This window comes from Stigmatopora argus, chromosome 9 (assembly GCF_051989625.1).
Source record: "Stigmatopora argus isolate UIUO_Sarg chromosome 9, RoL_Sarg_1.0, whole genome shotgun sequence".
Lineage (NCBI taxonomy): Eukaryota > Metazoa > Chordata > Actinopteri > Syngnathiformes > Syngnathidae > Stigmatopora > Stigmatopora argus.
In genome coordinates, this window is record NC_135395.1 from 8,592,573 (window position 1) to 8,608,025 (window position 15,453).

The 15,453-nt window shown below is 48.0% G+C and overlaps 3 protein-coding genes across 7 annotated transcripts; 1 reads left to right on the top strand and 2 right to left on the bottom strand.

Moving 5' to 3' along the window:
- Window positions 1-867: 867 nt before the first annotated feature.
- matr3l1.2 (matrin 3-like 1.2) lies at window positions 868-10,360 on the bottom strand. 3 transcript variants are annotated; one of them, XM_077609461.1, is made up of 23 exons: window positions 10,264-10,360; window positions 8,849-9,591; window positions 8,574-8,635; window positions 8,454-8,492; window positions 8,267-8,391; window positions 7,750-7,811; window positions 7,022-7,135; window positions 5,496-5,612; window positions 5,129-5,254; window positions 4,888-5,058; window positions 4,490-4,614; window positions 4,117-4,417; window positions 3,872-3,943; window positions 3,704-3,803; window positions 3,611-3,627; window positions 3,405-3,527; window positions 3,199-3,327; window positions 2,556-2,681; window positions 2,355-2,485; window positions 1,611-2,007; window positions 1,342-1,540; window positions 1,162-1,277; window positions 868-1,093 (listed from the first exon to the last, which is right to left on the bottom strand). In XM_077609461.1, exons 2-23 carry the CDS (start codon window positions 9,518-9,520, stop codon window positions 1,031-1,033), a joined length of 3,387 nt encoding a protein of 1,128 aa, XP_077465587.1. In that variant the 5' UTR covers window positions 9,521-9,591; window positions 10,264-10,360; the 3' UTR covers window positions 868-1,030. The 3 variants fall into 3 exon arrangements, with proteins under 3 accessions (XP_077465587.1, XP_077465588.1, XP_077465589.1); XM_077609462.1 differs by having other exon boundaries at window positions 10,268-10,331; XM_077609463.1 differs by lacking the exon at window positions 7,022-7,135 and having other exon boundaries at window positions 10,264-10,359.
- A 769-nt stretch (window positions 10,361-11,129) lies between these two features.
- On the top strand, window positions 11,130-12,942 carry LOC144082856 (polyadenylate-binding protein-interacting protein 2-like). Of its 3 annotated transcripts, none has more exons than XM_077610309.1 (4): window positions 11,130-11,284; window positions 11,971-12,120; window positions 12,183-12,320; window positions 12,611-12,942. In XM_077610309.1, exons 2-4 carry the CDS (start codon window positions 11,998-12,000, stop codon window positions 12,680-12,682), a joined length of 333 nt encoding a protein of 110 aa, XP_077466435.1. In that variant the 5' UTR covers window positions 11,130-11,284; window positions 11,971-11,997; the 3' UTR covers window positions 12,683-12,942. The 3 variants fall into 3 exon arrangements, with proteins under 3 accessions (XP_077466435.1, XP_077466437.1, XP_077466436.1); XM_077610311.1 differs by having other exon boundaries at window positions 11,174-11,284; window positions 11,994-12,120; XM_077610310.1 differs by having other exon boundaries at window positions 11,187-11,284; window positions 11,976-12,120.
- A 214-nt stretch (window positions 12,943-13,156) lies between these two features.
- On the bottom strand, window positions 13,157-14,475 carry exosc3 (exosome component 3). Its single transcript, XM_077610308.1, has 4 exons — window positions 14,141-14,475; window positions 13,758-13,907; window positions 13,543-13,694; window positions 13,157-13,476 (listed from the first exon to the last, which is right to left on the bottom strand). Exons 1-4 carry the CDS (start codon window positions 14,372-14,374, stop codon window positions 13,269-13,271), a joined length of 744 nt encoding a protein of 247 aa, XP_077466434.1. The 5' UTR covers window positions 14,375-14,475; the 3' UTR covers window positions 13,157-13,268.
- Between the last annotated feature and the right edge of the window lie 978 nt (window positions 14,476-15,453).

The following is a 15,453-nucleotide window of genomic DNA, read 5'->3' on the forward strand; positions in this document are numbered from 1 at the left end:
TTTCGTCGTCAGGGCATTATGTCCTTCAACGCATGCATGAACGTTTGTTCATGCGTCCCTTCCAAGGTCGAATCGATCGGACGTCCAGCGACGTCAACGGCACTGTAACTAAGCGTGCTCGTTCGTACTCCTGGCCTGTTGAGGGCGCTAAGTACTCACCAAAGACGCAGCTCAGGGACCTCGACAGGAAGAAGAGCTGGCAGTCCTAGATATTGCATAAGGCTAGATGTCTAAATGCGGCAACTTAAGTGACTGGCTGACATTTTGCGTCGGGGAACGTGCGAGCCAAATGTATTTCAATCACAAGGAGTTATTTTCACGACCCTTTGAGTCGGAGGTTGAATATCCAGAATACTCATTTATACCCCATTAGAAACAGTTTTTTATTTCTCTTTTTAGTACCATTGACATCCAATCATGTGGTGAGTACAAAACGTCCAGTCTCCCATTTGAGCTTAGAGGTTATGTTGCCGTCCCTCCCACTTCAAATGGAATGGACTACAAGCCATTTGTTCTTCCTCTGGCTCTGTGGAGATGTACCGTCCCACCGACTAGTTGATCACCAAGACGTCTAAGTCATTTCAATTGGTCTCGTGCTGTCAATAACATTCAAGAGCAGTGCAAAGTGAAAATGAAATAAAACCAAAACATAGCGACCGAAACAACAACAACAACAAAATCTTATTTCTGGTGACCTGTGGTCATGTAAAACAAAAGAACTGACGTAATAATTTGCCATCAAATATGGTATCTTGACACAGTGTTTCAGGGGATGCTAGTAGGAACCCAATGATGTGGTCTGACGCTCACTTTTCCAACGCGATGTTTCCGTATGGCTCGATGCTTCCATACTCTTGACAACCTTACTTGAAGTTTGTAAAACATTTATTTGTTAAAAGGAGAAGCATGCTGACGCGTCCACACAAACCGCGGAAATGAACAGGATGAGAGAGTGGCTAACCCAAGAAGCTCTCATCATAAAGATCAGCATCTACTGAAGGACGAACAAAAAAAACGATTTGGTGGGAATTCAGAGACTTGTCTTTTTGGCTCGCTTTTTCTCCACATTGCTCTCTTCCTTCTCCAGATGTTTCTGAAACAATAAATGCGGCGGCGGTGATGGCGGTGACAAAGGCTCAGCCAAAGGTTGACAGTACTCACCTGGAGTTTGTCGTAATGCGACTGGCTGCTACAGTGCGTCTTCTTGGCCATGTCTTCATTGGAGTAAAAGAGGAGACAGACGCGACAGTAGAAACCCATTTTGATGTGCTCCACACCTACAGGGGGGGCAGAATAAGCTTCAGTTGGGGGTGGCTCATTCCACCTCGCTCGCTTGCTCACCGATGGGCGCGTCGGGTTGGAAGGGCGGCAGCGGCAGAGACGCCGTGCTGCTTTTGCTTTCCAAGGAGCTTAAGTTGGCGGGGGGCAACGTCTCTGCCGGGAGCTCCGGCTCCTCCTTCTCCGGCTGCTCCTCTTCCTCCTTGTCCTTGTCCTCCTCCTCCAGCTCCATATCCTCCAACTCCTCTTCCTCGTCTGTCCGCTGCACGGCGACAAAAGTCCGTGAGACACCCGGCCAGACACTGCCACAACAAACCGAGAAGAAAACTCACGTTCAGGCCGGCGGCGTTCTGCTCCGTTTCCCGATCGGCGAGACTCTCCCCCGGAGTTTCCGCAAACGTCTTTTGACCCTCGCCCGGCGGTTCGTCCTCTTCCTCCGGACTTTCCGTCAACTCCTCTTTCTCTTGGGGTTTATTTTCTTCCTCTTCCTCCTCCTCTTGAAGCATCTCATCCTCCTCAGCTTCCTCCTCTTGCTTGACACCTTTGGGCTCTATTTCTTGCTCTTCCTCCTGACGGTTCTCCTCTTCTTCCTCCCGGGGCTCCGCCTCTTCCGCTTCTTTTTGCTTTTCCTCCTTGATTTTCTTGGCCGGGGGTTCTTCTGCGGGCTTGGAGGACTTTGAAGGCGAACTGCTGGTTGAACCCTTCTTGGTCGTGTTGGGGCATCTGTGGCTGAAGATCGAGAACGACGTTGGGGTTCATTAGGCCAAGGAGTAATGCCAAACGTTACTTTATCAATCCCCGTGGAAAGTATTTTAGCGTGGATTTTCACATTTTTCTCAACTTAATTTTTTTTTAAAATAATTAATAGCGGGGGGAAATCGCAAAGTAGTGATTTTGCAATAATCGAGGGATTACTGTATTGCTATTCCCATCACTCAATTGTATTTTCGATACGCCATGATTGGAAAAACAAAAAACTAATATTTGTTATTAACTCTTTCGGCACTTTCATTCGTGGTCATCAATTTTTGACGAAAAAAAGCACCCAAAGGTGTTGAATTGGCGTCAGGACCTACCCGTACTTGAGCTGCGTGTACTTCCTGCTGACGTAGATGAGAAGACGTCGATTGTTGAGTCTGGCTTGGTTGGCTTTGTAAGATTGAGCCATTTCTTCCGCCGCATCCGCCTTCTCCATCTCCAGGAAACACTGCGGGCGCAAAAGAGAGCGTGCCAGCGAGCGACGCGGTGGGCAGCCGGGCCTCCGACGCGGCGCCTACCTCTCGCTTGAGGCGGTTCAGGAAGTACTTTTTGACTTTGCCGAAGGGCTCGGCCAGTTTGAGGATGTCCTGGTCTTCGTATTTGTTGGGCAGCTGCCCCACGTACACCACCTTGCTGGAACCGGACTACGACGACAGAAAGCCGGCCGCGTGGTCAGCGTGACCGTGGATGTTACATGCACGTAGAACTAGATGTAAAAAGTCGGAGTCCAAGGCGAACCTAAGGCAAATCTTGATTTTCAAACAGTACGTCAGCAACTCTGATATGAATGAAAAATCAAAATTGATTAACCTATAGCTATTTCTAATGATATGCTATTGATCATAAATGGCACTGATGCCAAATGGCAGAAAAGTCGTTGACAGATTGGTTCAGCATTGAGTTCTATATGTCCTATCTATGTTTATATTGGGGGCTATAAGCATAGCTTTTTCATCATGAAAATGCCCAAAAATAAACCAGTGACCCAAAATGACCAAGAAGTCACCCATCTACGCAACAGGAGATGAAGCAAAATCAATACGCCTCCCGAAAAACCATTTTCCTCGAATGGCACTGACGTAAAATGGCCGACAAGTGAGAATGACCGCCTCGACGAGGAGGCTTTTTCGCAAGCGCAACACCGGTGGAGGGCAGTCTCACCTGGATGATGGGGTAGGTCAGCGAGTGGGTGACCCTGACCGGGCGCCCGCATACGGAGGCCACCACGTTGCCGTTGTAGAACTTGGCCATGGCCCGAGCTTCCTCTTCGGTGGAGAACTGAAAGAAGGCCTGGCGGGAAACGAGCGGGTGCATCAGCGCGAGTGTCGTCGCCGCGGGAGCTCGCCGCGTGCCGTCGATGACGCTACCTCGGGCCTCCAGTCTAGGATCAGGTGCTTGACCAGCTTGCCGAAGGGCGTGGCTAGCCCCAGAAGCTCGTCCATATATTTGTAGCCTCGTCTGAAGCCCAGGATATTCACCACGCGCAGCCCCTGATGGGAAGAAAGGCCGGCAATGACTTCCGTCCGGCGGGTTCCGGTAGACGTTACCCGCCGCGCGCGACGCCGAGGCGTACCCCCTTCCTGGACGGGTCTGCAGAGGAGAAGAGAGAGTGAGAAGGGGGGGGGGGCGACGGCACAGCGGGACGGAGGCGAACTCGGCGGCTTACCGATCTTGTCGGAGCGTCCTTGCTCTTCCGCTTCTTTCTCCTCGTCGGCCAGTTCGTCCAGCGTCACAAAGTCCTCCATGTTCTCCAGAAAGTCTTGATCCTGATCACGACGGAAGACTTAGCGCACGCACTGTGGCCCACCTGCCCTTCCGGTCAAAAGAACTCTACCTCCTCGGCGCCGTCAGCCGCTTCCAACTCGTCGGGGGCCGTTTGGTCCTTGGCCTCGTCGTCATCGGGAGCCTGTGAAGAAGTGAAGTAAGATTTCTTCCCCCGAACAAAAAGAAAAAGTCCAGCGAGGGAAACAACGCAAGATGGTTCAATTTATTACGCGGAACTATTTTTCACTCAAAACGAAGCCATTTTTTGCCACCCCTTGAAGAAACAACGCTACAAAAAGCAGGCGGACACATCACCTTCTTCAGAACGACATCCTCGTCCTCTTCCTGTCCTTCCGTCTCCTCTATCTCCGTCGGTGCGTGGCTGGGATGTTCTTCTCCGTCCGCCTCGGCTTCAGCCATTGGCTCCTCCTCCTCCTCCGCTTCCTCCTCCTCCCGTTCCTCTTGCTCCTCTTCCACCACGCCGGCTACTTCCTCGCCATTCTCCGACCCCGATTTGAGGGCACTCTCGTCTCGGCTCCCGGAGCGAGAGCGCCTCCTTTTTTCTCCGGTCTTTCGTGCGCTACCTCCGCCCGCTTCCTTCTGCTTGAGGTCGATGCTGAGCGGGCGGCAAAGCCAGAAGGGCAGGTGAGACTCCGCCCCGAGGCCACGAGGCGCGGCGTGGACTCACTAGAGCGTCTTGTACTTGAGGCTGATGTTGAGGCGGATGCTCCGACCCCTGATCGTGAGCGGGTTGGCCATGTAGTACTTGACCATCATCTCGGCATCCTCGCAGGTTCCCATTTGAATGAAAGCCTGGAAGAAGAGCGTAGGTCAAGTGGCGAAAGCAATCTGCGAGGAGACGCTCCGAAACATTATGTAGCCTGCATGGAGTTTGGCCACAAATGACATTTTCGCATTACCATTTTTTTATGTATCCATGAAAATTTAAAAAATTGCCAGCAGTACACGTCCAATCACTACAAAAATCCTTTCAATTCACAGCTAAGGGAATCCATGCGACTGGACGTCCATTAATGTCAATAGCACGGACTACGGGGATAGCGGCTATTTAACCAACGGCTTCACCTGATCGGTCAAGAAGAGGTGTTTCTCCACCGTGCCGAAGCGTTCGGCGATACTCAGCAGCTCCTTCTTGTTGTTGACCTCTCTGGGGAGGTTGGAGAAGAAAACCACCTTGCTTTTGCGAGCCTGGTTTTTGCCATCCCAGGAATTACGATCCGTTGTCCTTTCGTCTTTCTGCGGGGCCAGAGACGGACGGTCGGACTTGGGCGTCGGGTGCCGGCGGGCCGGCCGGCGACGACTTTACCTGGATGACCATGAGCCCCTCGGACAGGTAGAAGGTGATGAACTTCCCGTAGAGCATAGCTGGATTCTGCTGGTAGTAGTTGACCATGTCCAAGGCCTCTTCGTGCGTCTGCATCTCCAGAAAAGCCTGCGAGCAAGACGCCACGTTCAAGTGAGGCTGGCCTAGGTACGCAAATTCCTTTAGGCCACCCCCGTGTGTAACACTATTATTGCAGGAATTCTAAAACGCTCATGTAAAAGTGCGCCACGAATGTGTCCAACATCTTGCACATGGTAATACCTTTTTTTATTGTTTTGGGGGGGAAATTCAACCAGGCAAGTTTTGGCGCACCCGCAGTTTGTGTAGCTACATCGGCTAGACAAAGTACCTTGTGCTTGAGGACCAGATGCTCCTGCAGACGGCCGAAAGGTTCAGTAAAGGCAAACAAAGTCTTGTTGCTGAGCGGCTTTCTGTCGTATTTGACCACCACCACTCTGCTTCTTAGCTGTGGAAAATGGATTGGATTCGATTGGATAACTTTATTCCTCCCGTATTAGGGAAAATTCATTGTCACAGTAAATCATAAATTGATAGGTAATAAGTTAATAAATATATACATGAATAAATATATAAATAAGTGTGTTGCTGAAATATATATATATATATATATATACACACAGATGTACATGCATGCATACGGTAGGTCTTAACACTCAGCCATTTTTTTCATTAAAGAGCCTGACAGCTGATGGGAGGAAGGATCTGCGGAAGCACTCCTTCCTGCAATGAGGGTGCCGCAGTCTATTGCTAAAAGAGCTTCGGGGGGACTCCACAGACTCATGCAGGGGGTGGGAGGGGCTGTCCATGATGGACATCATCCTGGTCAGCATCCTCCGCTCTCCCACTTCCTCCACAGAGTCCAAAGGACAGCCCAGAACAGAGCTGGCCCTCCTGACCAGCTTATTCAGCCTGTTCCTGTCCCCCTCCGTGCTCCCGCATCCCCAACAGACCACTGCATAAAACACTGTAGATGCCACCACAGTGTCGTAAAAAGTCCTCAGCAGTGTCCTGCACACTCCAAAAGGTCCTCAAGCTCCTCCAGACCTCTTTGGTGTTGCCTCTCTGGAGTTTGTTCTCTAGCTTCCTCCTGTAGATGGTCTTTCTCTTCCTTATCTCTCTCTTCAGCTCCTTCTGGACCATTTTCAGACTCTGTCTCCCCAGACCTAAAAGCCCTCTTCTTCTTGTTCAGGAGATCCCTGGTGACCCACGGCTTACCGTTGGAGAAACAACTGACCTTCTTGGAGGGTACAATGTTCTCAACACAGAAGTTAATATAATCTGTGATGCAGTGGGTCAAGCTGTCAATGTCTTTCCCATGTGAATTGCACAGCACCTCCCAGTCAGGGGTCTCAAAACAGTCCCTCAGTACCATGCTGGACTCCTCGGTCCATCTTTGTATGATCCTCGTGGTAGGTTTTATTTTCCTCACCATAGGGATGTAGGTGGGGATCAGATGGACCAGGTTGTGGTCTGAGCGGCCCAGTGGGGGCAGGGGGACTGAGCTCTATGCCTCCTTTGTGTCCCTGGTGTGGCACTTCACATACTGAGTGAAGGTGGGGAGACTAGAAGCCAGGGGAGCATGGTTAAAATCACCAGAGATAAGAAGGAGAGACTGGGGATGTGACGTCTGCAGCCGGGACACAGTAGCGTGAAGCAGCTCGCGAGCGACTGCCGCATCAGCCGAAGGAGGTATATACGCAGTTATTACGATAACATGCGAGAACTCCCGGGGGATTTAAAACGGCCTGATGCTAACAGCTACTAGCTCGATATCTCGAGTGCAAAGTTGCTCCTTCACAGTAATATGCCCGGGGCTGCACCATCTACTAATAATAAAAACCGCCAGTCCCCCACCTTTCTCTCCTGACATTTTCGTCCAGCTCTGCATCCTCTTGTCTTCCTCTTTAACTCCGCGGGGAGGTCCGGGTCCGGGGGAATCCAGGTGTTGGGTAGCGCTAACAGCGGATCCTTTGTGTAAAACAGCGGAGGCATGGCTGAGTGGGTCAAAAATATAATGTCCAGAATTTGCAAAGATAAACTAAACTAATAGATCAAAGACTGCCTCTCGCACAACTTGAGTCTTGGAGTAGAGTCTTGAAAGTAAAGTTTTAAAACATTAAAGTATGGAATATAATATATAAAGTAGAGTAACAAGTAAAATCTTAAAGAGACAATAAAATGTAAAAATAAAGGATAAAAAAGCTGTACAAACACAGAATGCGAGGGAGGGTTTAGGGAGCTACTGCAACAAGCAGCCGCTTTGAACGGCCCCTATGATATAGTCATCATTGTCAACTTCAAATTCACTAGAGCAATCAGTGCAAAAGGAGGGTTTAGCAAATCCTCCTCGAAGATCTTCCTTGTCCTCATTTTTTGAAACTCGGGACTGGTTAACTTAATGGAAGGCTTAATGGTGCCTGACAGTGCATACAGCCTTTAGCCTGTGGTGCACAGTAGCATAATCATGCGGGTCCTTTTCTTTCCATTTAAACATTGTTAAAAAATGGCAGTTCCAGGAAATTCAAAAGAGGGACCATAAACAAATGCAAAGACTTGAAATAAAAATGAATAAAAAGACTGACCATGCTTGGTCCCGAGCGGTTCTGTCCCGACATGCCAAGACCCATTCCTGATCCCGAAGGTCCTGTTGAACAATCGTCACACACATCACACGGGCACGTGTTAATCCAATCAAACAACAATTAAAGCGATTTCCAATAAAGCTCACCAAGCCTTGCCAAAAATACAATGTACTTTGTTCACATAAACCATCAGATGTTGCCAATGCGTTTTCTAATGTATAAGCAGACGTGATTCAAATCTGTAAAAGATTTATAATTTTTCTTAAAGATATGTTGTAGCCTGAAAAAGGGGTCGGGACAAGAAGTGCCCGCCGGGCCGCCAGGCCTATAAACCCCATGGGCTAACTCTTAGGTACAAGTTAAACTTGTTTTGAGCTTACGCTGACTTTTGTTCTAATTGTCTCATAAAAAAGGAAAAAAAATGTTGAGTGAAAAACCCCAACACTCACATTTTTTTTCTTCGGTCACAAAATCAGGGGGAAAAAAGTTGTATGGATTTTGAAGGAAAATTACTTACGTTTGTAAGGGAGCTGACGAGAGTCCATCTCACCCCAAGCGGACGGCCTCCTGGAGGAAGGGCCGAGACCTTGGGGGGCGGGTCCCAGCAGCCCCGCCGACATGTTGGTGGACTCCATGATTCCGCTAGAGCGGAGGCCAGGTCAGAAGGTGCCGACGTCGTGGAAAGGTGCCCGGCGCTAACCTACCTTCTGCTGGGAACCCCACTCGGATCCCATTCTGGGTACCTACCAAAGGGGCAGCGCACGTAAAAAACAAAAAAAAACAAAAACAGGCATAGCATTCGCTTGTCCGTGCTCGCTACTCACATGTTGAGCAGCACGCGTCTGTTCTCGGCATGTCGGAGTCCGTTCGTGTGTTGGGTCCACTCCTATATACACGCACGCAAAAAAATAAGCAACAAAGTCGCCACGGCAACCGCGCGACAATGCTCCCTGCCGTGCGAGAGCGGCACTCGGGCGAGTAAGAGCTGGCCTTTACGGTTACGTGCTCCAAAGAAAATCAAGGAGAACGAGCTGAGCACAAGACAAAATGGAGAGCTCCCGCACGACTGAAGCGGCGGCGGGAGGCGTGGCTTACTCACCATGATGGAATGCACATCAAAGTCACAAAGAGAGCACACGTGCGGGAACCTGGGGGGCGGGGCACCCAAGAAGTCTTGGACTTTTCCTTGCGACGGGGAGCCCTTCCGGCGCGTCGAGAAGGTGGACAACGGACCGCCGTAGGAATCGCGCTGCGAAAGTTCAGCCACTGCCATTTCTCGGTTGCCCACGTCGGCGGCAAAATTCAAGCCCATCCCACGGCCCATTTGGGAGTCCCGCATGGAGCCCAAGCCAAAGTCCGACTGGCCGAAAGAGGAGCTGCCGCCCATGGGCCCCCCGTCGTCCCAGCTGCCGCCCCTGTAGGAGCGGTCGGAGGCTGCGGTGGAGACGGGCCCTCGCCCCGCCTTGTGGTTCTTCAGCTGCATGAGGATCTGCGGGAGCGTCTCCACGCTGATGTCTTCTTCGGGGATCTGAGCCAGAGCATCGAGATCGGAAGGTGACAGTCCCAAGCTGGCGAAAAGCTTCATGGTGCTGCCCAGATGACCGGAACCTCCGCGGGGCGCGCGAGAGCCGCTATCCTGGTCGTCGATGCCGCCCGAAAGCCCGCCCCCCATCTGCCGCATGGGCCGCTGGTCTTTCATGTTGAAGTTCAAGGTCTCGGCGGCGGCCAGGAGACCCCGTCCCGGCGCGAAGCCCTTGGAAGTGCCGTCCATCGCGGGTCAAAAAGGACGAGAACAAGTTCAAGAGGCAAAATGGAGCCTGCAGCAAAGAGGCAAGCCCAGTCCTGAAAGACAGTCAATGACAAGCACAAAAAGCAGACATTGTGGTCTTCGTCTCCACCCAAACCGGGTTGACAGTAGCTACAAAAGCAATGAGGAGGAGGAGGAGTAGGAGGAGAAGAGACACAGGAATAACAACGTCCACTGCCGACGCAAAGCAGGGAGCTCGAAATGGAAAGGGAGTCACGTGTTCAGAGACCCAGCAAGAATGTCTTCTGCGTCAATAATCAACTGATGGAAAAGGAGCAATTACTCCAACCACGCTGAATCCACTTCAAGTCAACGCACAGTAGCTTCGAGTCCAACGACATGTTGGCTGGAATATGCGAGAGCAGACGCGCTAGCAGCCGGGCTGCTAGGCTAATATTAAGCAGACGTGCTCATAAAACGTCGCCGAACAAACACACTAATGGTGCATTTTACCCGTCTTCGTTTAAAGGGGGAAAGTAGTCACTAATGGGTCCAAATGATCGACTAGGAAGAAACAAATGCATTGATAGTGACCGTCGACGGGGCTAAAGTTAGCTTTAGCTCGTCGGAAAACGCGTTGGCCACAAAAACTACCGTGGACGGATAGTGGCGTCAACGTACTCGAATAAACATAATGCGAACAGATAAGTGACGCTGGATAATATAAAGCGGATGAAGTTGGAGAGGTTAACGTTCATTTTGCCTACCTGCCTTTTGTCTCGCTTGTCTTGCTTGTCTCGCTTGTTCAAGAACTACGAACGAATTAGCCGATGGCGACTACGCAAGTCTCGCGAGAGAGCTTTCATGGAGAATCCCACTAGTTTTCTCGGCAACAATGGCCATGCTGCATTATGATTGGCCCTCTTTACGTCGAGGCGGGAAACGAAGGTGGACGGCGTCGAATGAGGTGCGTTTGGGGGTGGGCTCTTGTTTTTATTTGCTAGTACGGAAATGGGATATAGTTAGCTAATAATTATCATACTAAATAATAAAGCTGCTACTGTACATAGTATGAATAGTAAAATGTCGTTGTATATTTCAATATCTCGAGCAATCGAATTTTATGTGAAATTTAAGTCCCTTATGTGATAAGTATTTATCCCACGTGTAGTAGTATTGTTGTTTTTTAAATTGATCTATATAAATAAGTTGCATATTTCAAATTGTTATATTTGTATATTCTTTTGTATGGTTCTTGGAACTGTAATGTGGAGTAGTGTATTTCTATGCTCTCTTTTTAGCATTGAATGTTTGTGATTGTTTGGATACACGCTCCATTGATTTATCGAATGGCACCGACACATGATGGCAGACAAGTGGTGACAGTTGTCGCGCTTAGCTCACAGAGCTTGTTTAACATCTAGCCCCCTCTCGCTTTCTCTATGTAGAAATGGTAAGTACGTATAAGTAATATTATGTGGACTTAGCAGCTGTAGCTAACCTGCTCGAGGTCATTCATGCATGTATCTTTTCGCGTTCATCCTGAATGTCTTTAACCTACTTTAATGCCCCCACTTTCGTGCGCAGTTGTTTTGATAAACAACCTGCCTCTGCTCTCGTTCTGATTGGCCGTTCGTTCGCCCCCGCCTCCCTTTTTTGCCATTTAAACCAATCCCAAACGGGCTCGGCGTTACGTCGTCAAGTAAACAAATAGGAGTTGGAAGCCATTACAGTCAGAGGCTGACAGCACAAGAATAAAGACAGAAACCTCGTTGAAGTCGTTTCTAGGTAAGCGCGTGGCACCGACGTTAAATGTTCGCGTTTTTTGATCGATGTGAATCATTTTAATATTGGCGCGATGAATTTACACGCCGACGACTATTGCGCTGCTAACAATTAGCAATTAGCCCTTCTTTGCTTCTCACCATTGTGACACCGCTGGAAAGAAATACAAATATTACACTAGTTTAGTCAATGTCCCCCCCCCCCCCATGTGTTTCGACATGTTTTTAGGGACTTTTTGTTCTTGCCAGCTTCCCTGGTAAACGTATTTCTTGACCTACTTCCGCAGATGACGACACGACGCTTACAAAGGACAATAATGGGCAGCAGAAGTCAGCTCTGAAGATATTTATAAATATTCCCCTTCATTTGCTATTCGATAAAGGGGCTTTGAAATCTTTAGAAACGGATGAAAATGAAAGGGGAAATGTTTAGTACATGACACTAGGAATCTCTCGATCACATTTTTACATGAGTCCAAGTCACCTGATTTTTAAGATTTGCCGATTACACCATTAAAAAAGTCACTTGTATTATTTAGAAGCACTCCCGACTGCAAAGCCAAATGTCTTTTTTTTCCCCCAATTAGAACAAATCTACCCAAACCTGTTTTTTTCTATTTGTGCAGTGATACTTAAAACAAAAAAAACATTTTTTTAAATTACAGCACTTTGTCATTTTGTCTACTCAAGTGCAGGGGTGTGTACATTTACAGCATCATGAAAGACCCCAGGCCAAGTCACGTGATCCTCACCGAAGACGCGAGTCCGAGCGGCCCGTCGGAGTCCGACCCGTTCGCGGAGTACTTGTGGATGGAGCACGAGGAGGAGTTCAATCTGCAGGTGCGAGCGGCGGCGCGGGGCTCACCCAAATGGTGCCATGTGCTGACGTTCTATGGCCGCAGGTGGTGGAGGAGCTGTGGGAGGAGTACTTCATGGAGCGCTGCTTCCAGGAGATGTTGGAAGAGGAGGAACAGGAATGGTTCATTCCATCCAGAGACCTGCCGGATGGCCACGCCCTCCAGATCAATCTGCGAGCTGTGGTAAGTGCGAAGCAAAATACTTCAAGCTTTCTCTGATGGATTTCCAAGGAAAGAATGATTAACTTTTTTTAGTACTTAATAGGTATTTAAATTCTTAATAATCATTAAATGTATGTACAATTTATGTATTAATGACTGTCTAGCATCATCTAGTAGTGGAAGCCACCCTGATTTTTCTTCTAAGCACAAAACTACCTCTGGCCTCCATAAATTAGTGTGCAACTTTGCCTCCCACCCAACAAAGGGCGACACTTAACCCTGCTTTTCCTTGTTTTCTTTTCTACGTGCAGACAAACATGATGAGTGCCCTGAACCCCAACGCTAAAGAATTCACGCCCGGCATCCAAAAGCACATTATGTGACCAGAGGGCCTAGACAAAATGGCCGCAGCTCTGGCGTGCTTGATTGTAATTGCGCGTTCTGATTTGCTCACGTTGTCATGTGTGATGTGGCGTTAAGCTGTCGTGGCTTTGGGTAGGTGCTGTTACCCAAAATGCTTTGCTGCTGTCTTTTTACAGAAGGCACTCAACTACTGTAGCACTAAGACAAAATGTTGTAAAGAACAAAAAAAAGTATATTTTTCTTAAAACTGTTTGAAAATAAATGTTGCTGGAAAAATTCACAGTTGAAGTGTGTCAATTTAACCCAATGGATGTCCAAGTCTTACCAATATGAACATGACAATGTTTTTAATCTCAGTTCAAACACAATGGATTATTAAATGAATAAAAACATTTTCTGGCCCACTTATCCTCACAAGCGTCACGGGGTGCCTGCGCCTACACCAGCCAATCGCAGGGCACAAAGATGAACCATTCATACATGCCTTGGGACAATTTAGGGTTCAGCCAAAAGTTGCTTTTTATTTAACCAAAAAACGTTTAAAAATATATTTAATAATAATCCTTTCAAGTTATCTTCCATCTGCTGTCAGCCTCCCCACCATACCTAGAAACGTCCTTGTGCCATCTTGGCCAAAAGTTGGCGCCTCTGCACGGTCGTCATGTTCTCGCAGCTCTCTAGCAGGTTGGCGAGGATCAGCGTCCGCTGAACGCTGGAGGACTTGACCCACAGGCGACCGTTCATCCCCACCACCATCTCGCAGGGGAAGAGCTGTTCCAGCTCTGCCCGTAAATCACTCTGGGGAGCCAACAACCTGCAAGTGGAGCAGAACCCCTTGGTGAAAACAAAGTGAGAAGACCTGGAGCCGTTGCCCACGTACCGCCTAACCAGGCCCAGCGATACCCTGAAGAGAAGACCGCCAGTTCCAAACACTCCCATCCCGTTGGCTCGTCCAGCGCTGTCCACGCACACCAGCTCCGCCTCCATGTCCTTATTGGCCACGAGCAATTGTGCGAAGAGCAGGTCGCCCACCTGTATGGTGTAATAAGAGCTCAGACGGGTGTACGGGCCAGGCCAGCGCTGCAAAGGACTCACTTGCACGTTGGGTCGGTTCCTCTTGGTGGCGCCTTCGAAGGCCAGATAGGACAAAGATGCCAGTTCGCTGCCGCCCATGTCCACCTTGAACACGTCGCCGGACCTGGACGTCACGATGCCGATAACCGTTTCTCCTTTAGCGGCCACGTACTAAAAAAAGGCAGGTTCAAACGAATAGGGTGTCTCTCCGTCAATGGCAGCCAAGCAGTTATAAAATAAAATTGTGTTCTTCCACTAGCCAAGATACGCGCTATACAAGATACTAGAAATTCATTTAAAAACAAAACTACTCTGACGCATATTGATGACATCACTATACAACAGCGTGGTCAACTCTAACATTTCCTTACAGGGGCGGGGGTTAAAAAATGTAAACTTGTCACCCTTTTCTGATGGGCGTCGATCCAGAACATGTTAGGCTCTTTGTGCCTCAGAAGTCCACCTCTGTAGACCAGCAGGCGGTCGCCGCTACGTCGTAGACCGGGTCCGCAAACCATCTTGTTGGGCTTCGAAGGAGCCGAGAGGGAGATGGTGTCGCCGGTTGACAGGGAGTCCATTGCAAACTCATCTCCCGGCAACAGAACCGAGCCAACTTTCCCTTTTAATTGAGACAACATGCCGGCTTTTCTTTCCGTTAGCTGGCATGTGCTAGTGGCTCCTAGCTAGCGGCTTCTTAAGAGTTGCGGTTCATAGATATCCGCAACTAAGCTAGATGTCGTGACGCGCCATGCGAGTCAACGGGGTCGGTTGTTGTCACTTGTCGGCCATTTTGCCTCGGTGGCGTACCTACGTCATAGTGAGCAAATTGCATTCTTGAAAATATGTATAGTTTACATTCAATATAATTTGCCACGTAGAAAACCATTTAACTATTTTTTCTTGAATAAATCTGGCGAGAATACAAATCACGAGTAATTTAGGGGAGAACATAGCTCACCTCACGTCCACCGACGCAAAATGGCTCTCAGTTACTTGCAATAACTTCACGGTTTTAGCAAATTACCACAAAGTATATATATACATTTTTTTAAATCACACCATCGACCCGATCTCACCTAGGTAGCCAAGAATTGTTGTGTTTTACGGATTGCATTAGTGAAATTGATCACACTTTTTACATTTGTGATTTTTTTTTTGTCAAATATTTCCTGTGTCCCTTAAGGTTATTAGGGGCCTGGTTAAAATTGTAAAATATATAGTGGGACATGTGTTTACAATTTCTTCTAACCTTGTATATATAATGCGCTATATATATATATATATATATATATATATATATATATATATATATATATATATATATATATATATATATATATATATATATATATAATGCGCAGTATACATATATACATACATATACAGGAAATATCAGGCCGTCAGAGGTTGTTTTTCCATTTCCTCCTGTAATTTATTGTAAAGTATATGTTGACGTGAATTTATCAATGCAAAGCGACATTAACGCGAGTATTGAATTGTGGCTGTTTTGTAATGTCGTTCATTTCTAAATTAAAAGAAAGCACTAAACTACTGACTCAGACTTAGTTTCCCTGTTTTTTAGAATTTCCAAAACAGCTTGTTAAAAAGGAATGTACATACAGCTACTTAATTACACATCTCAGGCACGTGTAAGCATTTTTTTAATCTTAAACTGATCACATACTCTTGACATATGCAATATTACACTTGGGAATAG

Excerpts from the sequence above, each read along its gene's own strand:
- matr3l1.2 (XM_077609461.1), bottom strand. The coding sequence starts at position 9,520 with ATGGACGGCACTTCCAAGGGCTTCGCGCCGGGACGGGGTCTCCTGGCC. Across the intron at positions 5,059-5,128 it reads AGGGGCTCATGGTCATCCAG|AAAGACGAAAGGACAACGGA; the intron begins GTAAAGTCGTCG and ends CTGGCCCCGCAG. Across the intron at positions 2,486-2,555 it reads TGAACCGCCTCAAGCGAGAG|TGTTTCCTGGAGATGGAGAA; the intron begins GTAGGCGCCGCG and ends TTGCGCCCGCAG.
- LOC144082856 (XM_077610309.1), top strand. The coding sequence starts at position 11,998 with ATGAAAGACCCCAGGCCAAGTCACGTGATCCTCACCGAAGACGCGAGT. Across the intron at positions 12,121-12,182 it reads AGGAGGAGTTCAATCTGCAG|GTGGTGGAGGAGCTGTGGGA; the intron begins GTGCGAGCGGCG and ends CTATGGCCGCAG. Across the intron at positions 12,321-12,610 it reads AGATCAATCTGCGAGCTGTG|ACAAACATGATGAGTGCCCT; the intron begins GTAAGTGCGAAG and ends TTCTACGTGCAG.
- exosc3 (XM_077610308.1), bottom strand. The coding sequence starts at position 14,374 with ATGTTGTCTCAATTAAAAGGGAAAGTTGGCTCGGTTCTGTTGCCGGGA. Across the intron at positions 13,908-14,140 it reads TCGACGCCCATCAGAAAAGG|TACGTGGCCGCTAAAGGAGA; the intron begins GTGACAAGTTTA and ends GCCTTTTTTTAG. Across the intron at positions 13,695-13,757 it reads GGAACCGACCCAACGTGCAA|GTGGGCGACCTGCTCTTCGC; the intron begins GTGAGTCCTTTG and ends TACACCATACAG.